Genomic DNA, 23,731 nt, shown 5'->3' with positions numbered 1-23,731 from the left:
AGTGGGACGCTAGCACGCCACCATTCCGTCCACAGTGGGTCCCGTGTCGTCAGTGCAGGTCAGTGGGTTCCCATCAGCACTGAGCCCTTCACCCTGAAGGTCACACTCCCCAGAAAGGGTCCCGGCACCACACACGGTGGGAAGGGGAGGCTTGGCGCCCTCCCACCATCCTTAGCTCCCACGCTCAGGCCTTCCAGGCACCCTGCCCTTCTAGGTTGACAGGGTGACAAACGTCCTCCCACCCGCAAGGGTTCACAGCATGCGTTTTGCACTTAAGAACATTTGCAGGCCTCCTGGGTGGCTCAGTCGGTTGAGGGTCTGACTCTTGATTTTGGCTCAGGTCATGATCTCAGGTGGACAGAATGACCCCGTGTTGGGCCCTGGACTCAGCTTGAGATTCTCTCTCCCTTCACCCCTCTCTCTGCTTGAGCTCTCTCTCTTTCTCAAATAACTAAAGAAATTTTTTAAAAAAATTAACATTGAAGAACGTCTGAGAAACCTTCATCATCTCTGCAGAGCTGCCTTCGTATTTGGAACGGTTGTATGATCGCCTTAATGGGTCCATTGAGATTTCTACTAGAAGCCCCTATTCTTTAATATTTATTGAAATATAGTAAACTCAGGATGTTACGTTAGTTTTAGGAGTACAATTTAGTGATTCGACAATTCTGTGCATTACTCCACGGTCTCCAGAAGTGTACTCACCGTCTGTCCCTATACAAAACTGTTACAATATTTTTGCATGTATTCCCTGTGCTTACTTTTCAAATTTGTGACTTACATATTTTAGAACTGGAAGTTTAGAGCTCTTAATACGCTTCATTTCTATGGCCCATCCCCTACCACTTCCCCTCTATCAAATCAACCAAGGAGATAGTTCATATTAAAAAGAGAAAGGACAGGGCACCTTGGTGGCTCAGATGGTTAAGTGTCAGCTTTCGGCTCAGGTCATGATCTCCAGGTCCTGGGATCCAGCCCCATGTCGGCTCCCAGCTCAGTGGGAAGTCTGCTTCTCCCTGTCCCTCTGTCTCTCCCTCTGCTTGTGTTCTCTCTGTCTCTGTCTCCATATCTCTCTCAAATGAATAAATTAGAAAAAAAAACTTAAAGAAAGTACAAAAACTGTATTATTTCAATAGATACACAAAAAGCATTTGGCAAACTACAGCATCCTTTCCTGATGAGTAGTCTTAGGGAGAGAGGGTACGTACCTTAATATCATCAAAGCCATCTACAAAAAGTCCACAGCACTATTATTCTCAATGGGGAAAAACTGAGAGCTTTTCCCCTGAGGTCAGAACATGGCAGGGCTGTCCACTCTCACCACTGCCGTTCAACATAGTACTAGAAGTCCTAATGTCAGCAAGCAGACAACAAAAAAAATAAAAGGCATCCAAATCAGCAAAGTCAAACTTTCACTTTTGACAAATGGTATCATATTTTATGTGGAAACCCAAAAGACTACACCCAAATTGCTAGAACTCATACAAGAATTCAGCAAAGTGGCAGGATATGAAATCAATTCACAGAAGTCAGTTGCATTTCTATACCCTAATAATAAGATAGAGGAAAGAGAAATTAAGGAATTGGTTTCATTTACAATTGCACCAAAATCCATAAGACACCTAGGAATAAATGTAACGAAAGAGGTAAAGGACCTGCACTTTGAAAACTAGAGAAGACTCATGAAAGAAATTGAGGGAGATATAGAGAAATGGAAAAACATTCCATGCTCATGGAGTGGAAGAAAAAATATTGTTAAAATGTCTATGCTACCCAGAGCAACCTACATATTCAATGCGATCCTTATCAAAATATCATCAACATTTTTCACAGAACTGGAACAAACAATCCTAAAGTTTGCACAGAACCAGAAAAACCCCCAAATACCTAAAGGAATGTATAAAAAGAAAACCATTGTGGCATCACTACGCTTGACTTTAAGCTCTGTTATGAAGTTGTAACCATCAAGACAGCATGGTACTGGCACAAAAACAGACACATAGATCAATGGAACAGAATAGAGAGCCCAGAAATGGACCCTCAACTCTATGGTCAACTCATCTTCGACAAAGCAGGAAAGAATGTCCAATGGAACAAAGACAGCCTCTTCAATAAATGGTGCTGGGAAAATTGGACAGCCACATGCAGAAGAATGAAACTGGACCATTTCTTTATACCACACACAAAAATAGACTCCAAATGGCTGAAAGACCTAAATGTGAGACAGGAATCCATCCAAGTCCTGGAGGAGAACACAGGCAGCCACTCTGTGACGTTGGCAGCAGCAACTTCTTGCCAGACACGTCTTCAAAGGGAAAACTATTGGGACTCCATCAAGATAAAAAGCTTCTGGACAGCAAAGGAAACAGTAGACAAAGCCAAAGACAACCTCCTGAATGGGAGAAGATATTTGCAAATGTCTTATCAGATAAAGGGCTAGTATCCAAATTCTATAAAGAACTTTCCAAACTCAACACCCAAAACAAAAAAATATAGTCAAGAAATAGGCAGAAGACATGAACAGACATTTCTCCAAAGAAGACATACAAATAACTAATTGATATATGAAAGAAATACTCAATATCACTCATCATCAGAGAAATACAAATCAAAACCAGATGAGACAGCCCCTCAAAGCGGTCAGAACAGCCAAAATGAACACAAGAAATAACAGGTGCTGGGGAGGACATGGAGAAAGGGGAAGCCTCTGGCACTGTTTGTGGGAATGAAAACTGGAGCAGCCACTCTGGAAAACAGTAAGGAAGTTCCTTTAAAAAGTTAAAAATAGAGCTCCCCTATGACCCAGCAATCGCACTACTGGGTATTTACCCAAAGGATACAAAAATACTCATTCAAAGGGATACAGGCACCCCACTGTTTATAGCAACATTGTCTACAATAGTCAAATTATTAAAAAAGTCCAAATGTCTATGGACTGATGAATGGATAAAGAAGATGGATATATATACAAATGTATGTACACACACACACACACACACACACACACACACACACTGGAATATTACTCAGCCATCAAAAATGAAATCTTTTCATTTGCAATGACGTGGATGGAGCTGGAGTTTTTTCTACTAAGTGAAATACATCAGAGAGAGACAAATACCATATGATTTCACTCACACACAGAATTAAAAATAAAACCTAAACCAGTGAACATGGGACGGGGGAGAGAGAAAGGCAAACCATAATTAAGACTCGTAACTATAGAGAACACACAGAGTGTTGATGGAGGGAGGTGGTCAGGGATAGACTATCGGGGGATGAGTATTAAGGAGGGCATTGTTGTGATAAGCACTGGGTGTCATGTGTAAGTGGCGAATCGTTAAATTCTATTCTGGAAACCATTATTACACGGTATGTTAACTAACTGGGATTTAAATAAAAACTTAAAACAAAAAGACACAAGGTGAACAAATGAAAATTAAATTTACATTTATATGTTGATTTGTAAGTCTGATGTTTAAAGGAACTAACCACAGGGAGCTCCATCAATTTAATGAGCCAGGCTACAGGAAAACCCCGATGACAGCAATCTCCCTAAATCCACTGGCAGTGATACTGGCATTTCCCCAGGGAAGAGGTACCCAGGAAGGTGTGGTCTTGTCCAGTCCCACCGCAGACCCCTGGCATGCCCACGATCTGGTTACGATGGTTGCGAGGACAGCAGTGACGGCCCCGTCCACGCCCAGAGTCATACTGCTGCTGTCACCCTCAGAGAGCGCTGGCGGGGGCTTGGAAACCAGCGCAGGCAGGATACTGGGGCTTGAAGGAAAATCCTTTCATACCCCTGTGTTCATAATGTCCTTTTTAGAGTCTCCAGAGGCACAGCCATTCTCCTATCTGGTTACAAGCTTGGATGTCTTTACATCCATCCCTTTTACTCTCAGCCTTCATCAGGCCCAACAAATGTGGAGAAACACTCAATCCACGTCGTTTTTCAGATGTTTTAAAGCCTGCGAATTAAAGCTCAATTAATGATGAACCACTTAAGTGAGTTTACACTGATACTTAAAAACAAAATAATTATTAAAACTTTTAAATGTGAAATGGAGGTATTAAGCTTGTTATATTTTATTTATAATAATAATAATTATTATTATTATTTTTTAAAGATTTTATTTATTTATTTGAGAGAGAGACAGTGAGAGAGAGCATGAGCGAGGAGAAGGTCAGAGGGAGAAGCAGACTCCCCATGGAGCTGGGAGCCCGATGTGGGACTCGATCCCGGGACTCCGGGATCATGACCTGAGCCGAAGGCAGTCGTCCAACCAACTGAGCCACCCAGGCGTCCCATTATTATTATTTTTAAACCTTGTTTTTTTGAAAACCTCTGCACACAGCATGAGGCTTCGTGCTTAGATAGGGCCTGGCTGCGACTGGGAATGGTTTGGAAGCCCCACGAAGTAAACCTTTCCGTCAGACAGATCCCTTCATTCCCAGGTGTTTCCCAGCCTTCCCGCTGGACCACCCACAGGCCGTGTCACCTGCACGGTACTGGACCCCGCCAGGTCTCAGCTCTCTCATCGGCACAAGGAACGAGAGGCCCCTTTCTGGCCTGCAACACGGGCGGGTTTAGGAGAGCTTCTGCTAAGCATCCCCTGCCCCGTGACCAGCGCTTCGTATCACGGGACACGCTAAAGCAACACGACGGCTTCTTCGTGGCTTTCTCCTTCCTTGCCTGACATTGACAAAGTTCTTCCCACGGGGCCTCCCCGGGCTCACATCTGCCCAGATGTCAGGAGAAACGGCCAAGGCTTCCAGCTGCAGTTCGGACTCAGGACCTCCCGCACTCCTGGGAACAGCCCGCGAGTATTTGCCCCAGTTCCCTGCGGGATGTGCAAGCAGCAGAGCGCCTGGTGGGTGAGCCGCGCAGGCTGAGAAGATAGGCACAAGGGTGCTCGCCGCCAGCCTGAGCCAGAGCAGGGCGACGGCATCCACCCAAAGTCAGCAGCGATCCTCTGATGCTGTGGTGGTACCAGGAGGAGGAATCTGGTGCCAGGCGGAGGTGGTGGCGTGCAGCACGGAGCCGAGCCCATCCCCTGCGCAGTTACCCAGCAGTGGGCGTGCTTGCCCGATTCATTCGCTTCCTTGGAGAGTAACTGTTCATTCTTGTCCCTTTCCCTTCTGGACAGAACCTTGCAAGGACAAGTTACGGACATGAGGGACACACATTAGATTTTTTGATGTTGGATTCCACTCATGCCGGGAATACATAATAGGATCATGTAGGAAAAGGGTTTTTAAAAGGAACTAAGACCTCTAGATCATGGAAACTAGCAAAGTCTGTCTCACCAAGTCCTTCCTCCTGCCTTTAGGTCGCTGCGCGGCGGCCTTCCTCAGGGCTACCCCTCACCTCCTGAACAGCGTCAAACCTCAGTAGATGCCCCATGCCTTCTGCTGTGAACCCCAGGGCTCCTCTGACTCCAAGATGCCTGCAGTGAGGCTGTGCAGAACCAGTCAGGAGTCAAAGGTCCAAGGGCAAGCCTCAAACCAAGAGGACCACAGACAAGGGGTAAAAGGTGCCTCCAGGCCCATCTGGCAGGAAATTCTGAGAGCTCGCTCCATGCTGCTCAGGAAGTTCTGAGGCAGTGCTCCGGCTGCTGTCTGCTGTAACCTTGATAATTCCTCCTTACACTGACTTTCCGGCTCCTCTCACTCATCCGGTCCTGGTCCTTCATTCACGCACCGTGGGATTATTTCCCAAACAAGGCAAGAGTCAAACCCTTGTCCTAATTGTACCTTTAGAGGAAACCAAGTTATGGCAATTGTATCCCATTATTTAGTCACCAAATACTTGTTGAGGACCTACCAGAGCCATCAAAGAGAAAAAAGATGTGTCGCCTTACCCTCCAGAGCTCTAAGTCTAGTGGGTAATTAAATGTCACCTGCTGAAACAAGAGTCACATCCCTAGACTGTGGAAAAGGATTTTATGATCAAATTATTTCAGTGTCAGTTTTAGCTGCCTTCTCAAGCTAATTGGTGTCACCTACTTCTTCCACTTTCTGCATGATGATACAGGATTACCTGTGCAAGGTTTGCAAAGTCTCATGACCCAGTGACCACCTCTGTTATGTCTTTAATAGAGGTTGGAGAGGCTAGGAAAGGTAATAGAGTATAAGAACTTTTTCTTTTCTCTTTGCTGGTGTTTTTATGAAGACTTCTCCCCATGGGGGGAAGGATGAGGGACACTTTCCTTCACTTCACACACAGGAGAGGTGGTGGTGCTCTGGCTCCAAGCTCTGAGGACAGAACCACCTCTCATGAGACGTTCCCTGGAGCTTGAGGACAACGTAGACTGGTGTCTGACCCTTGTCTGACTCATGCCCAACTCATCTGTCCTGCCAGTGGAGCAAAGAGATGGGAATTAGGTCAAAAAAAGGCACACAGGGTTCTCAGACCTCATGGGGGGCCCATGAGACAGAGTGGTGGCTCAAAGTCCTGCCCCGAGGACCTCCAGGGGACACCAGGAAACCTCAGCATAGAGGTGCCACCTTGTCCCTTGGACTGAGAGGTCTCTAGCCCCCGGCCTGCGTCAAGGAATTACAGATAGAGACTCCTAGTAAGAGGGGGTGATGAGAAGGTAGAAGGCTGTCCAAAGACCTTCCAGTCTGGTCCCCGCCTACCTGTGCACCTTGCCCGCCTCCCAGTCCCCTCCTCCTCCTCATGAAGCTCCACCCCCCTCTTTTCATTGCTGCCCTTGGAACACTTCCAGACCGGTCTGCCTCAGGGGCCCCGCAGGCGCTCTTCCCTCCCCTTGGAAGGGACTTTCTGGCAGCCTGCGGCAAGCTGGGCTCTTCTTCATCATTACAGTCTCGGCACTATGACCTCCTCACAGAGGCTGGCTTCTGCCAAGCACCCTGATTAAAGTTCTTCCCCAGTCTTGGTCATCTTGCTGCCCTCCGCCCCCCTTTTATGAATCCGGAGCTTCTGCTCCATGAACTTTCAGCCAAGGGAACAGGCCTAGGGAGCCAGCGTTCGGATCTAGAGATCTATAAGCACGTTGGCAGAGGGGCGCTAAGGCCCCAGCAGGAGCCACCGACGCACTGATTTAATTCCTGGAGTTCCACACCTCCCCTGATCATACCATAACCACCAGCCGCAGGCCGGCACGCTGCCCTGGAAATGCGGCTTAGTAACATGTTAAAACGATCATGTTTTGGACAAAATGAGTAAAATAAATATAGCGTCACAACGAATTTCACCTGTCTTTTTTGCCTTTTCGGCGTGGTTACCGGAAAGTTTCAAGTTACATGCGTGGCCCCATCGCGTTCTGTGGGGCGGCGCCACTCTAGACCCTCTTTAGGCTGTGTTTCCCTTCTACCCGCGGACTGGACGCCCCGCGGGCGCACCTGCGGCGCCGGTCAAGGATGCGCCTCCCAGGCGGGCGCGGGTCGGGGCGCTGTCGGGACCTGCCCCGCGAGAGGGTGGTCTGGCGTGAACGAGCCGCCGCGGCGTGGAGGAGGGTCAGCGGGTTGGGAGACGCTGGTCCCGGGGGCTCCACCAGCCGGAGCCCCGACGCAGCCGCCTCTGCAGCTGCGGCTCGAGGACGCACCCCCGAGGAAACACCGGAGAGCGCGCGAAGTGCGGGGCGGAGGGAGGAGGCCGGGGGGAGGGAAGGGGAAGAGAAGGAGGGGCCACCCGGCCCCGCCCCACTCCCGGCCCCGTCCCGCCCCGCCCCGCCCCTCCGCGGGGCCCATCCCGACCCGCGCGGCCTCGGTTTCCAGGCGACGCCGAACGCGGGCGCCCGGCTGCCAGCAGCAGGCGGGATGGGCCCGACCTCGGCGGGCGCGGGGCCGCTGGACCGGGGTGGCACGGAGGACGACGAAGAGGAGATCACCGCCGCCACGCTGCGGGGCAAGCCCCGGCTGCCGCCCCTCTCGGCGCTGTCCGCCTTCAGCTACATCCCCCCGCGGCGCCTGGACCCCAAGGAGCACAGCTACTTCTACCGCCAGAGCCGGGTGAGCCGCACGGGGCAGGGGCTGCGCGGGCGGGCGCGGCGGGGCGGGCGGGAGGGCAGCCGAGCCGGGCCGAGGCTGGTGGACCGCGGGATAGGGGCGGGGCTTCACCGCCAGGGAGGGGCGGGGCAGCGGGAAGGAAGAGCGGAGGGAGGCTGGAGGAGAGGAGGGATAGGGGCGGGGCTTCGCAGCCAGGGAGGGGCGGGGCGGAGAGGTAGAGGGGGGCTGCAGAGCCGGGGAGGGGCCTGGAGGAGAGGCGGGATAGGGGCGGGGCTTCGCAGCCAGGGAGGGGCGGGGCGGAGAGGTAGAGGGGGGCTGCAGAGCCGGGGAGGGGCCTGGAGGAGAGGCGGGATAGGGGCGGGGCGGAGGGGTAGGAGGGGACTGCAGAGCGGGGGAGGGGGCCTGCGGGGAGGCGGGATGGGCGAGGCCGTCCTGCAGCGTAGTGGGGTTGGAGTGGAGCTACCCTGACGGAGACCGGGCTGGGGCCTCACCGCCCGGAATCAAGGCTGGGGAGAAGGCCGGGGGATGGTGGATGGGGCGGCGCTGCAGGCCTGGACTACACTTTGGGACAGTCCGAGGGTCCGGGCTGCAACTCTGGCGTGGGACTCTGGAGGCAGGCTGCAAGGGGGTTGGGAGGTGGAGGGTGGGGGCTGGTGCAGCTCTGCACAGCCTCTGAGGACAGGTTAAAAGGGCATCAGGGTCACGGGGGAAGGAAGCTGGGAGAGCAGCCTTCCTCTGGGGCACCTGGACCCCAAAGATTACAGCAACCACGACCACAAGAGTAAGGTGGACTTCCCCCGACCTAAAGGATGGGCTGGGGCTGAGCTGTGTATGTGTGTGTGTGCACACGCGTGTGTTGGGGGGTGGGTATGCTCAGTGGAACAAGGTGCTGGGGTTTGGGCATACAGGGTAGGGTGGGGTGCGAGAATGCTCAGCCTGGTATCCTGAGCTATTTGGGGGTGCGTTAGGTCAAGTGTTTTCAGGGGAAGGGTTGGGGAGCCCCTGGGCTTCCAGGACCACTAGCAGGAGGAGCAAGGTGACCCCTCTGCCCTGGATCTAGAGGAGGGTCTTGGGAGCACATGGGCTGCACAGAGGTGGGAGGCAGGACTCCTTCTGGGGTCAGCGTGACAGCGACTGTACCCCAAAAGTCACAGGTACAGACACCGAAGATGACCAGGAGGCAGATCTGGACATCTGCCTGTGGGGACAGCAGGGCATCGAGCCCTCATTAGACTCTGGCCACGCTCCTGCAGGCCCGCCGGCCTCCTGGGGAAAGCCTGCTGGTCTGGGAAGGCCATTTTGCAGCGGAAGTAGGAAGAGAAGCAAACTCAGAACTTGTCAGGAGTCCTCTACTCCTTTGTGAAGCCATTTTTCCTAACTGTCTCCAGTGTGTCTTGGGGTTCAGGGTGCAGGGGCCTCATTATTCCAAGGATGCTCAGCCTGCAGACACAGTGAGTGGCTCAGCGAGGGTGTAGGGGAGCCAAGTGCCTGGGAGGAAAGAGGTCTTTCCCTCATGATGTGTAGGGATGCATCCTTTCTTCCCTTCTCTCCTCCCCACCCACAAGTCCTAGAGCCCAGATGAATCCCCATTCAGGTCAGTCAGCACACATTAGAGGAATGGCCACCTGTGAAATGTAAGAGAATGTCATGGGGCTTAGCCTTACAAACACCAGCAGAGCTTTCTAAATAATCGTCCCGGGTTGAATTGTGTCCTCCTCGATTTCTCATGTTAGATGCCCATCCCAGGCACCTCAGAATGTGACTTTATCTGGAGCCGGGGTCTTTATGGAGGTGATCCAACTAAATGAGGTTGTGGGGGGCCCTCATTCAGCATGACTCGTATCCTTCTGAAAAGGGGAAATTTGGACCCAGAGACAGACACCCATAGATGGAAGATGGTGGGGAACAGACAGGAAGAAGATGGCTTTCCACAAGCCAAGGAGAGAGGCTGGAAACAGCCTGTCCCCTCATGGCCCTCAGGAGGGACAGGCCCTGGTGGACACCTTGATCTCAGACTTCCGGTCACCAGAGCCGTGAGACAGTATGTTTCTCTTGTTTAAACCGCCCAGTCTGGGTGCTTTGTTTAAGCAGCCCGAGCAGGCCAGCACATAACCCTTGGCCAGGAGGATCTCATCTCTGTGAGCACCTCTGTTTGGCTTTGACCAATATGGAGGGACGGAAGGACAGAGGAAGAAAGGGGACATCCACTGCACCCCTGGCTTTGCAGCCCCAGTTGCCGTGTTCCTAAACCAGAATATCCAGAAGGTAAACACTGGGGAGATTTGGAGCGATGCTGCCCTACCTCAGTGCCACGATGGGCCTCATAGTTTCTCCTCCCCTTAGCCTCTTTTTGAGAGAACTTTTATCTGTAAATAATTTCATTGATTAAATGAATTTTACAATTTAAGTATGCAAAACCTGTATCACTGCCAATTTATGATTCATGAAGAGCTTTCCGCACAGCATGAGAGAACCAGTCAAAAGGCCAGGAATCTTGATGTTTAAAGTTGGTCCATGCTGGTTTATTGAGAGAACATAAATTTTGTGTGAAAAAAAGTCACAAATACATCATTTTATGTGTACCTTTGAGGAGTCCTGTTACGTACCACTTTGAGACTATAGAGAAATAAAATAAAAGACTAAAACAGATGGGGGTCAAGATACAGATCTGTTAGAGCTAAAAGCCAGGTTGCAGGTTACTGCTAAGGACTCTGGGTAAAAACTGACCCTGGACACTGAAGCTCTGAACCAGGTAGATTTACCGATCCGGCCACTGCTGCTGTGGGCCCCAGAAAAAGCAGAGCTGAACCCCCAGCCCCTGGGGGCCAGGTGCTGCCAATAGAAAAAGAGCAGAGTCAGGCATGGAAGGTCTTTATCCTTCCTAAATTCACCAATCTGATATGTGGCTCTACCTTTCTGGGGCTAAGAGGCAGAAAGATGCCTGAGGTGTGAGGTCCCCACAGCTCTGTACTTGGAAGGAAATCAGGAGTAGGTAAGAGCTATGCCCCTGTAATTCGGGGGTCCTCACACAAAGGTCCTTGGGCCAAATATGGCCCACTGCCGGTTTTAAGAAAGTTTTATTACAACACAGTCCCATGCTCTTCATTTAGTATTATCTATGGCTACCACCAGACTCGAGTAGTTGCCACAGGAAACCATGTGACCTGAAACCCTAGAACAGTGACTGTCTCTTTACACAAAACATTTGCTGCCCCCTGTTCTGATACGTTACTGTCCCTGGAAGACAGGGATGGGCCTTAGAATGAATGAATGCAAAGCAGACTTTATGAAAAACCAGTTTGGTACAGTTTTGATAACTGGGGTCACAGGCAAATTCAAATCCTGAAGTCTTTAGTGTCACACAGAAGAAAATGATGTAGTAGATATAAAAGAACCTTAAAAGCAGCAAGAAAAACAAAAGGCATTTCAGAGTACCTTTGCAGGACAGCCACGGATGGTAAGAAGGTGCTCCTGGGGATTATGTGAGCCGGTATTTAATCCGCTGGGGGGAATAACGTGCTCCTGGGGATTATGTGATTAATCAGCTGGGGGACTGTAGGAGCTGATTCTCTACCAGGAGATCATATGGGCTGAAGAGGATGAGCTTCATATCACAAATTTGCTGGAGAACTCAGCTGCCCTGCAGTGAACTGTAAACCCAGGCCACACTCAAAGCTGAGAAGAAACGTGGCAGAATTAGCTCTTAGGTCAATTACTGTGGAACACACTTAGTGATTCATTAGGTAGTAGCACAGGAACCTTTGGTTAAAAATACTGGCTCCCTGATACCAGCTGTGCAGACTGCCCAAGTCACAAACCCCCGTGTCACTTTGCCCACCTATGAATGGGCAGTACTCATTCATAGTACCGCATCAAGGGAGCAATTATGAGAGTTAATTTAATTCACGGGTATAAAGTGGCACATGACCAGCCCCATGTAAGTGGGGCTATGATTATTACTATTTGTTTTTGTTAGTGATCATTTGAGTTTCCTTCCACGGAAGGTTAGTTTCCGGCTGGTGTCTTAGACCCCTCACACTTGTTTGATGTCAGAGATTTCCAGGTGAGGCAGTGTCATTCTGAGGGCTTCTAATCTAAAGGTCTTCCCTGGGAGAGCCCAATGTTAAGGCTCTCAATGCAGCACACTTATTTAAAGCCCCACTAATGCTTTGGATCCTGAGACAAATTGGTCACCTAAAGCTGCCTGCTATAATGTGATCAGTTCTCGTACTGTCCCCTAGGGGGCACTAGCAGCCTGGGCTTTTCCTATTAAATACTGTTGCGGGGGCAGCAAGGCAGATTCAGTTCAATGATGTTTTAAAATTACTTTTTTCCTTCTTCTGCCTTGTGCAACATTTCTGCCACTGAAATGGAAAAGCTAAGTCAAAGGACAATGCCCTTTTACGAAGGATTTTATTAAATTTCTCCAAGTCTAAGAGCTACATTAAAAAAAAAAAATCTTAGGTGGTTTTAGAACAGGCTTTCCCTCCTGGTAAGCCCGGCTGTGGAGAGCTCTGCCTCCAGGGAAGCTTGGCTCGGAAAGCCTCACCCTGGCTTTCATGAGATTAGCCCACTTTCCTTCTCGGTGCATGGTGGAGGCAGGGAAGCCAGGGGGCTGTTTCTTGGCTCTCCTGATGGGGGAATTACCCTTCACCGAATGCAGCCAGCCACTTTGTAGAGAAAACGATGCATTTTGGCTGTCCAGAGATGTAAAGGGGAATGTCGGGCAGCCCTGTGCCCGCATCCGGTGTGTAGGAGGTGCTCAGTAGCCCGGCACCCCCAGCCCCCTGATGGAGCGTCTTCATCCCTGGGCACCGAGCACACCTGCTGTGCACACTCAGCCGCTCCTAGGGGCTCTGTAAGAGGGGTGAGCTCCACTTCTGGTGCCCCTTTACGTCTTAAAATCTAGCCAGACCCTTGCACCCACATGCCTTACAATAAAAATGAGTTCCAAGGGTGCCTGGTTGGCTCAGTGGGTTAAGCCTCTGCCTTCGGCTCAGGTCATGATCTCGGGGTCCTGGGATCAAGCCCCACATCAGGCTCTCTGCTCGGTGGGGAGCCTGCTTCTCTCTCTCTCTCTGCCTGCCTCTCTGCCTACTTGTGATCTCTCTCTCTCTGTGTCAGATAAATTAAAAAAAAAAAAAAAAACGAGTTCCAGCGGGGACACCTGGGTGGTTCCATTGGTTAAGCGTCTACCTTCGGCTCAGGTCATGAGCCCAGGCACCTGGGATCTGGCCCCACATCCGGCTCTTTGCTCAGCTCAGACCCTGCTTCTCCCTCTGTTCCTCTCCCTGCTCTTGCTCTCTCTCTCTCTAATAAATAAAACCTTAAAAAAAAATGAGTTCCAGCTGAGTGAAATTATCACCCCCAAGACGTTTCCTCCCCTCCCTGCCCTTTTCTCCTCTAGCGCACACTTAGGTACCAACCGACTGAAGGTTTTACTGAGTATCTCGCTGCTCCTTTCACCCGCTGAAGTGTGGGCTCGTGAGGCCAGCGAGGGTTACTGTCGCCGCTCTGTCCCTGGCCCTTGATATACACAGGCTGCAGCGAAGGGAGGGGGCGTGCAGGAACGGGACGTGCAGGGACAGGGCATGCAGGGACGGGACGCAACGTTCGTTTAAACCAGGATAAGTCACGGACGTACGAGATTAGCCTCTTAGACTAAACAGAGAGTCCATTTCGCATAATCTGCTGCCTGGGTTTCCCTTGACCTTGCTCTGCTGCTCAGGGATCAACACCGTGACGGACAGGTTGCTTCTCCTGAAGGCGGCTCCCTGCATCTTCTCCGTCTGGTGACCTGCCCTGGAAAACCAGAGGCCTGTGGGGGCCGGAGGAGGGGCTGAGTGTCTTCCTCCAGGGCAGGTAGAGCTCAAAAAGGGGCAGGTCACCCCGAGGGAGGGAGGAAGGGGTGAGGGGAGAGGCTGTGCAGGCGTCCTTCTAGCAGAAGTCCTGTGCGCATATGAACGCAGCGGTGTGTGTCCAGCTGTGTTTACGAGAACACGTTCACACGCACATCACACAGCTGTGTGTATGTATGTGCAGCTTGCGCTTTTCATGTAACATCGTATCTTAGGCATTTATTTCAAATCCATCCCCTTGGGAGTGGCACAGTGACCCAGGAAAAGGAACAGCCTTATCCACCAGATATCTGGTCAAGTTTCAGCACCCGTGGCTCACCCTTTCTTCTGTGAGGGGCTGGGGGCACGCTGGGCGCTGGCATCCGTGGAAGCGGGAACAAGCGCTCTGAGCCTCCTCTTGGCGACAAGGTGTGCAGAAGCCTCCAGTAGGAAACACACACGGGATTAAAGGGCGGTGTTCCTTCACTCTGACTCAGGGGTAAAGGCGGCGGGTTCCAGGGCTCTGGATTTGGGCAGCACTGCCAGCAAGAGATCCCCTAAAAGTAGTGAAGAAAACACCTCAACAAGGCTGCTTCTGTTAGGATGCTTAATAAACTGATAAAATTTTCAGATTATTGGAAAAGTTACAACCATTTCCAAAACTTGTGATCTTAATGCACCAGGAAAGGAAACAGAATCTTGCCAGAGGAACCAAAGAGAAGAGCTGAGTGTTGTCCTTTTAAGAGCTAACACTGTGTCCTTGATAATACAGTCCTTCTGAGAGTGGAATTTTGAATGATGTTAATATTAATGAAGATGTCCTCATTAAGCTTCACATACCGCTGGCCCTCCGGGGAGAAGCACCAGACTGATCAGAAGTAAAAGTGAGGTCCCTGTGAATCAAAGGAAACCCTTTTGGATCACCTTGAGATGGCAAACAGTGCCCGAGAGCCTTCGTGGGCCCATGAAAAGAGGAAATGAAAGTAGCCCGACCATAGCCTGATTCCCGTTTCAGTCCAGGTGGGTGGGGATGTGCTCTGGAAATAAACAGACCCTGAGTCCTGACGGTCTTTACCGGTGGTTGGTGTCAGAGCCTGCTCGTGCATTTTAGCGTTTCGCCTGAACTCTGCATTCAGTTGGAAGCCTGAAATCAGGCACAGTGAGAGTATTTCCATTGCGGAAATTAGCAAATGCTACAGGTTAGGTCTTTTTTTGTCCGGAGGGCTTTTTTAGGACAGTAACATGGGAAACCAGGCTTCTCTCTTTTAATGGTTCCAGATGTGCGGATCTTTGGGAACTTGCAGTCCTCTGTTGGAGCCTCTGAACTTGCTGGCCACAGAGCAAGGGAAGTGCGTGGAGGACACATCAGAGTTCTTATGGACCTGGAAGGTGATACCTGCTGGCTTTCCCTGTAGTTCCTTGCCAGAGATTGTCACCTGGCCCCAGCCTAATTGTGATGGCACCTGGTGACTGCAGTCTTCTGTTTATTCCAGAAGAGAGAGTGTGTTCAGTGAACACATAACATTACTCTTGCCCCAGTACCATGAGAGAAATGTATCAATTTCCTTTTTCTTAGTACCTTGTTTGAATGGACAATGGACGGCACATTTGTATCTAAACGATTTGAAAGAGAGGAGAAGATAAAGGACTCGGGTTCGGTTTGCTGGAGATCTTCCTCCTCTTACTGGTGTGAGTGTGTGTGACCTCTTTGGGGGCGAAGCTGCAGGTCGTGCACATCTACTGGGCCCAGTGCCCCCAGCAGGAAGCTGCTGACACCTCTCAGGAAGCTTCACAGGTGCCCACAGGTTTAGTCTCATGTCACCCCCATTCTGAGTTCATTGCTGAGAACTGGTCACTTGGCTTCCCTCGCCCAAGGGAGCAGTGGAGAGTGACCCTCTGGGGAGTCAGGAGCAGAGCAGAACTGAATATTGGTGATGTCGACCCACCGTCTGATTGGGTTGAACGTTCTACTGACTCAGTTTACCTGGGGCGGAATGCGTTAGCTCCATTCTTATTTTCTGTTGTTCAAAAGATGGTTCCTGCTCGCTACCAAGGGTGTGTGTTAGAGCTGCCATAACAAAGTACCCCCAGACCAGGGGCTTAAATGATGGAAATTCACCGTCTCCTCGTGCTGGAGGCCAAGTCAAGGTGTTGGCAGGGTCGGCTCCTTTGGAAGCCGTGAGGGAGAGTCTGCTCCAGGCTGCTCGCCTCTGTGTCTCTCTGTGTCTCCTCACATCACCTCTCTCTGCGTGTCCCTGTCGGTTTCTGAACTTTTTAAATAAGGAGAACAGTGCTGTTGGAGGAGAGGCCCACCCTGCCCCAGTATGACCTCACCTTAACTCGTTACGTCCTCAGCGTCCTTATTTCTAAATCACCTTCTGAGATCCTGGGGGTTAGGACATCAATGGATGAATTTTTTGGAGGATGCAATTCAACACATAACATGCAGGGAGGGGACTTCTCTGGGGCTCTTTCCATACAGGTACGGGGTACGTCCCGCTTTCTCCCATGACTGCGCCACACAGGCTTCCTGCCTGAGCCCAGCAGATGCTGAATTTTCCTCTCTGGTGCCACATACTTTGTGCATACTTCCGTTGCTCCACGGGTATTACCTTCAATTGTTTAATTAATGACCTTATTTCCATCCTCAGCCTGTGGTCTTCTCTAAGAAGGGGATGCCCTATTCCTTGCCCCTAGTCCTGCCCTGGCTGGGTGCCTTGTCCTATGGTCAGAGCAATGTGCTTTGGAGGTTGAACAGTGAAGGTCTCCACCCTACCCACGGCGCCGGCCCAGGCTACGGAGCGGTTATTTGGCCATGTTAGGAGGAAGGGTCGCCGTGGGGGGGCTGAAGGCAAGGTACCAGACCCCATGCCCAGGGCGAGACCGTGCTACATTTTAACAATACTCAAAATGCAAAGGGACAAAGGGAGGTCACCGGAGACACAATAAATGGGCTCATTTTACTTTGTTTTTCAAAAACAATGATACATGTGCGAGAGGACATTTCTTGAGAGATTTTAATAGCAAAACACCAGTCAATGCAGAAGCCCTGTTTTGTGACAGCATCTAAGTCCGGGTTGGTTTTTATTAATGCAGTTTTGCTTCAAACTGGGAAGGAACGAAAGACAAAAACAAAGAAGAGAGATTAATAATTAACATTCAGGAGAAGACAGATTTTTGGTCTGATGAGGTACTGGAAGTGGACAGTCACATTGCTAAGCGAGGCTGCCTGCCTGTGGGTCCCCCCCCCCCACCTCGGCCCCCACGCTTGTTTTTCAGTGACAGAAAAATCCATTTTTACTCTGGAAAGTGGCAGATGTGCAAAACCCCTGCACAGCGGAGACTGTTCATACCTCGTGGGTGCAGTGAGTCCCTCATAAGGGTTGCTCTAGCGTACAAGAGAGGTAGGCTTTCCAGGAGCCCGATACCGGGCTGGAACCCATGACCCTGAGATCGTGACCTGAGCCCAAGTCAAGAGTCAGCTGCTTAACCAACGGAGCCACCCAGGCGCCCCATAGTGCTGCTTCTAAGGAGTGTTTTAGGAGACCTGATGAGAACGGGGAGGGCAGTCTTCTGTGACGCTGCACATCACAGTGGGCTGCTCCCCCAGAGCGGGGAAGGGAAGGAACCTTGCCTCCCTGGTTCAGGTCACAGCAATTGCTTTCTCATTCTGTGCTGGAGTCTGTCTCCGGGACAAGCCCAGGAACCCCCCAGGGGGCTGACTCAGTTCAGCCGGGATGGAAACACCTGCACAGGAGGACAGCACAAGCCAGCAGCTCCCCTGTGCGCGGCCCCACCCCCTCCTCCAGTCCCCCCATCTCCGGCCCCCACAGGGTTGTCCATCAGACCCCTGCTCCACCGGCCATCCCCACGGCGCCCTGCAGGGACTGAGGCTCACCGCAGGTCCCCTCATCTGTGGCCCAGCGTTCTCAGGGTGCAGCTGCCCCCCAGGGGGCTCAGTGCTGGGGAGTAGGTCTTTCCGCTGCAGACTGCAGCTGCTGTCCCTGAAACACGCCCACTTCACAGGGTCAGCCAGGCCAGGAGGCATTCTGGTGACAATGGGACATCTAGATCGTGACCACAAGTCCAGCTCAAATTCCTGTGTGTAAGGGGATGGTGTGGGGGTGATGGGCTATTTAGCTGCTGTCCGGGTCTGCCTGCTGGGCTCAGCCGGCCAGGCCAGTAGCTCTGCTCTGAACCCCAAAGGGAAGGGTCTGAATCATGGCGCCTCGCCTTGCAGAGGCCAGCATTCGCTCCTTTGGGACCTTTACGTCCCACCATCCTGGCAGAGTGGGGGGCGTACTTGAGTCTATCTTGTATCACTGCAGGGCTCCTGGCCCGGTGGCTTCCCCCAGAAAGCTTGCTGCAACCTGTGCTTAACCTCTCCGGGCTGGAAGCAAGTGGCCCGCCAAAGCCCCTCGCTTCTGCGGACACCCTACAGTCCCACACGCGGTATGTTCAAGACGCCGAGGTTTTCCCATCCATCCTACAGGTTTTTGAAAAAGTCCTAATTTTATTTGATTATCAAATGTCTGATTTTTACATAACCAAAGTGATGGCTGTTTTCTTTGCGACATTTTCTCCATTGCTTTTATGCGTAGGAGGTCCCTTAGGGATTTTCTTTTCACTTGTTTTTCTAATCCATCCAGAATTGACTTTTGATGATAATGGACTGTGAAGACCCAAGTTTATAGTTTTTCGCAAATAGCTAGCTGATTTTTACAGTACCCAGAACGGAATAAGGTATCACCACCTCGCGGATTTGGGCTTTTTGTTTTTCAACCGCCGGTGTATGAGCTAACTGTAGGTGTCCTTCAGGACAAGTGAAGGCCAGGGCCAGCCAACCCAGGGCATGAACAGACCCAGGAGCCCAGTAGGTGACAGAGGACAGTGCCAACAAGAAGCTACAAAGTGACCTCATTAAATGGCCATCGGGGTGACTGCTCCTGCCTCTCTAAGTCACTTGGAGTGACTCTGAACTTAGGCAAAACCCGTGAATAAATGCCACAGGCGTGTTGCCGTTGGAATTCTTAGGAACCTAAAATAATGCTAAAAGCTCACCTTGTTTTGCTTACTAGCTGGTTAATTGTACCAGGACGGTGGCCAGGGGTCTGAGCTACCTTCACGACTCCCCCAGCAGGAGTAGCCTGTCTGGCACAGGACAGATGACCCGTGAGGGATTTGTCAAGGTGGGGTTGAAGCCACATCACGTGCTGGCATTTCCATTGCTACCAGCCCTGCGGAGTCCCGCCGTTTTCCATGTGTCCCGTTCACTGTCTGCCTTCTAGCTCCGCATCCTGGAGTGGGAGGGAATTGTTCCAGGGTTACTACTGGGGAAAAGAAGCAGGCAAGCAAGCGCAGGCGAGATACCCCGCGCCCCCAAACGCCAGCGAGACGGAATGCCTGCGTTTGCTGCTGGAGGATCCAGGGCGGCTGGCCCCTGGCTGGAGGGACGCCAAGGACAGACCTGACTTACACGTGAAGATTAAAGAAGAGCTAACACATGGATTTCTTTTCCTTTTATTAGGTACCAGATAAGGCAGATTAATTTTTGTATCAAGAGAAATTTGGGATAAAAAAATGGAGATGTTTCAGATGAAAGCTGTTAGCGGGGTAATTTTCTGATACATCAAAGCTTTGCGTGTGCACGTATTTTTCTATCTGTCTGACGTATGTGCGTATATTAGAAATGCATATATATTATATATCAAATATATATATATATCCATGCATTATGAATGACATTCATTAGAGCCGCCACATTTGATTAAAGGCAATATTTCTGTGGAGAGGGGTTTGTACGAGGTGCCCCCCCACCCCCCGTTGGCTAGCAACTTACAGATACTTCTGTTCGGTTACATTGTCCCGGTTTTGAATTATGGTTAATTTTTAAAGCAGTACAAGCCTGTTGCAGAAAACTTGAAAAATATGAGACAGGTGGAAATGAAGGAGAAAAACACATCAATTAAGTGGATTGCTGTTATTTTCAGGTTGTGCACTACTGATGGAGTCAGAGAGCGGGAGGTTCAAGGGCCCGGGTCACGGAGGGATGTAGAGGAGGAGCAGGGAAATCGCCACGGAGACGTCCCCGCCTCACCGGGCCTCGCGGGGACCTGCTCTAGTTGTCCAGGGTCTGCTCTGGGGTGAGCTTCCCGCACACATACTCAGTGTCGGCAGGAATCCGCACATCTCCACGGTCCACCGGGGAGAAGCCTGGAGTCCAAGCTCCACAAGGATCGCCGTGGCCTGGCCGTCCAGTGAACCCACGCCTGCCTTTCTCTTCTTCTCCCCAGACAGGCGTCATCTCCCTATACGACTGTGTCTTTAACAAGAGCCCAGGCTACAATCAGAAACGGCACCGAGATGACAGAGAACACGCAAAAAGCCTGGGACTTCACGTGCATGAGGAGGTGATGTGAACACAGGCCGTGGACAGAGCGTGAACAGATTAGCTACGAGTGCACATCTCTACTCAACAGGGCGCTCTGGCTTCCGTGGGCAGGTCCCCTCCTCCCTCGTCGCCCCCTGGGGCTGAGACCCAGCTGCTCCCAGCTCCCCCTCTTCTGTTTCTGTGTATTTGTTTTTAGGACCGTGTTGTTTAGTTAACAACTTAATGAAGGTGAAACTAAGAAATTCTTTTCAACAGATAAAGCAGGTTTTTGCTCAACTTCTGAGTCCTGGCTGTCACAGTTCTCCCACGGACCCCGGGAGAGTGACGGGAATAACCTCTCTAGTTAAGGCACCAGCCTCCAACCTCCACGGACAGGGCAGCTCCTCCTTTAGGAGGGCTTGGCTTGAGGTCGGGTGCCCAGGAATGCGAGCAGCAGCAGGAGCAAAGTCCCAGTTCCCAGGGAGAGGAGGTCGGTGTCGCAGCAGGTGCTGGGTGCGAGAGGCTGTGCGTCTCCTAGTGGTGAGACCCTGCTGGTACCCTCAGCACTCGGGACGCTGCATCCTCGGAGTCTGATCCGAGGACGGCATGTTTATTAAGAGCCAGATGCTGAGTCGCTATCATCATCATTTCTACAATGCACGGAATTCGTAATGGAAGAGCATCCGCTGGGATTTCTTTCTCGGTCAGAGAGGTTTTGCCTGTGGTTGCTCTTGATAAGAATGCTGCCAGGTCACTTCCAACGGACCTTTATTTCGATGGGAAATTCAATGATGAACTATGAGGTGTTACTATTTAAGTCACAGACCTTAAGTGTTTTCCTATTGTTTTTGCATATGGGACTTCATTCCAAGTTGGCTAATGCTTCCCTGTCATAAGAATACCAGTATCGACCCGAGATCCTGAGTGCCCCCCCATGTGCCTTGAAAAGTCCCTGTCCTCTTAGAGCTGATATTCCTACGAGAAATAGCAAAATAATTGTCATATACATAGGGAACTGAATTCTAGGTTGTGGTAAGTGGTGCGCAGAGAAATAAAGCCTTTAAGGCTTTTAAGGGGGCAGGGAAAGTGAAAGGAGACTGGGGAGCTGGGAAGGGAAGGGTGTTGGGAGATGAGGGGGCGCTGAGAAGGTGGGGGTTTGTGGAGATGAGGGGGGCATCGAGATGAGGGGGGTCTGGGAGCGCTTAGGGGAGATGGGGGTGCCGGAAATGACAACGTGAATAGTGAAAAGATGTGTTTTGGGGAAAGAGAGGAGGCAGGAGGGGAGAGGGGCAAGCGGGCTGGAGAGGGCCAGGTAGGAGGACGGGGGAGGGATGGGGGGGGGGGGAGAACACAACCCAAAGTGAGAAGGGTGAGACGGTGCCCAGCGCAAGGTCTTTGCCGTTCCTCTGAATGGCGTGAAGGACTTGGGGACAATGAGGGACTCTGAGCACAAGGGACAGGGTCTGCCTAGTAGGGGGTCACGGGCATTAAGAACCCGGCTGGAGAAGGTTGCAGGTGTGTGGGTGAGCCAGGCAGAGATGGCTTCCAGGACGCAAGGTAGGGCCTGTGACCAGGGAGGTGTGAGCTGACCCCGTGTTCTGGTGTCCCTGGACAGGAGCGCCAGCGGCCTGTGGGAGTGCTGATGTCCTCAGTCTATGGGAGGCGCATACACCAGCCCGTGGAGCCTCTGATCCGGGACCACGGCCGTGCCAACCACGTGAAGGCTGACTTCTACAGGAAGAATGACATCCCCAGCATCAAGACTCCTGGCTTTGGGCACATTTCTCCTGCCTGACGCCCCATTTGGGGCCTGGACCGCTGGGTGGCACAGTCAGGCATCAGAGGGTCAGGGAGCTGGCCTGAAGCGGCTTGCACCTGGACAGTGGGGGATGGGCCTGGGAGCCCCTTTTCCTCATGTGGCCATGGTGAAGACCCTGGCCAGAGGCCTTTAACGTGATAAAATCTCGTGGGACCGTGTCCGCTGAAATGATGCCAGAGACCGATCCATTGTGAGCACCTGAATAAAAAAGGAAAGTGCTCCCAACTGACAGTGGTCGGTGACTGTGTTCACTGTTTCTCTGGTTCGTCAGACCCCAGGGGGCGCTCCAGGAGGGGCGTGCACACCCTTTCTCACCAGCTATGGAAACCACGGCTGCCTGGGTTTACCTTCCTCCATGAGGTGATATGGTATTTCTTTTTACAATAAGTGATCTCTAGATACCACATCTCCCTGCCCCAGAGGCCTGAGCCGTGAATAACAGGTCCGTGCAGTTGAGGACAGAACCCTGGTAGTGCTGCCGTCCCCCCTCACCACAGGTCATGGAAGAGACTGGGCTTTGGTGGTTGACAGCCTTGGGTAAAATTCTCGCTCCTGCCTCTCCCAGCGGCACGGGGACAGAGCCCATCATTCCACCGACTGGAGCCCACATTTCCTCCTCTTCCCAGTGGGAATTCCAAACCGTGAGGAGTGTGTGTGGGAATCAGTGGTCCGAAGGCAGCCACACGAGAGGCTGGGGCTGTTCGTGTGGACAGTTTTCATTTTGGAAACACCTGCTTCTAACCCAAGTTGGAAATGTTTATTTTGGAGATAATTTGAAACTTATTCAAGTATTAAGGTCTGCGCTATATTTTTAGTGCATGGCTGTCTTTGAAAGAAATCACCCCGCGCCCTTCCAATTGAACTTCCCATGGCTTAGTGGTTAATGAGCAGGTGATGTAATTCGTTTTACTGCTGATTCCCCTATGGCTGGTTTTATTGCTCTGATTCTCTAAGGACATATGGCACTGAATTGTTAACAATTTCAAGGTCGAGTGGCTCCCATGTATTTCTTTATTCTTTTGGAAACGTGTTTTATTTCCACCTGTAGGTATCTTTTATTACTTTTCCTCCTGAACACATGGCAGTAGTGAATTTGGGATTGCCTTGGGTAGCTTAAGCTCTTTTTATAATAATATAATAGAAAATCTATCAAGTTTGGATTATGAAAATTTTTATAAATTACTTTCTTCATGACTACTAAGAAAGACAAGGCATCGCTAAGAAATGCCTTCATCTGAAATTGACTACAATAAATCTGTGTCAAACTAAGTTATTTTCAGTTATTTAAAGTCAGATCCTACTCCATTAACCTTCTACTTTTAAAAAGCAGGGCCTGAACTGGACAAGGTTTCAAAAGGTCTCACGTTCCTTAGGTATCAGGGAAAAATTAAATGTATTTCTGTTGGCTTCTGGACTACAACAACTTAAAGCCAATGAGTGCCCAGTCACCTTCTAAAAGGGAAACATAATAAAAGAATTTGTTTCAATGTATCCAATCTCCATGGTTAGTCGGTCTTTCTTGGAAGGCAGAGAGGTTGCACTCAGGAAAGCACAACAAACTGGGGACAAGGAGCATCGTGGAGGATTTGCGACAACGCAGACATTTCTAAACAGATGTAGGCAACACTGCAGGTGTAATGGGGTCTCATGCAAGCCATTTTCCTGAGAGAGAGCTTTCTGCAAGACTGGAAGGTTAAGGAGAGCATTGAGGAGAGAAGCTTGCTTGCTACC

At 51.0% G+C, this 23,731-nt stretch overlaps 1 protein-coding gene across 1 annotated transcript; it reads left to right on the top strand.

Moving 5' to 3' along the window:
- The first annotated feature begins 7,709 nt into the window (after positions 1-7,709).
- On the top strand, positions 7,710-23,479 carry CFAP90 (cilia and flagella associated protein 90). The gene is made up of 3 exons (XM_047729461.1): positions 7,710-7,977; positions 20,105-20,221; positions 21,797-23,479. Exons 1-3 carry the CDS (start codon positions 7,786-7,788, stop codon positions 21,974-21,976), a joined length of 489 nt encoding a protein of 162 aa, XP_047585417.1. The 5' UTR covers positions 7,710-7,785; the 3' UTR covers positions 21,977-23,479.
- The last annotated feature ends 252 nt before the right edge of the window (positions 23,480-23,731 follow it).

This window comes from Lutra lutra, chromosome 5 (assembly GCF_902655055.1).
Source record: "Lutra lutra chromosome 5, mLutLut1.2, whole genome shotgun sequence".
Classification (NCBI taxonomy): domain Eukaryota; kingdom Metazoa; phylum Chordata; class Mammalia; order Carnivora; family Mustelidae; genus Lutra; species Lutra lutra.
Note: the sequence above shows the minus strand (reverse complement) of the source record. Positions and strands in the feature narration are given on the sequence as shown.

Coding starts and splice junctions, on each gene's coding strand:
- CFAP90 (XM_047729461.1), top strand. CDS start 7,786: ATGGGCCCGACCTCGGCGGGCGCGGGGCCGCTGGACCGGGGTGGCACG. Junction 7,978..20,104: donor ACTTCTACCGCCAGAGCCGG/GTGAGCCGCACG, acceptor TCTTCTCCCCAG/ACAGGCGTCATCTCCCTATA. Junction 20,222..21,796: donor GACTTCACGTGCATGAGGAG/GTGATGTGAACA, acceptor GTCCCTGGACAG/GAGCGCCAGCGGCCTGTGGG.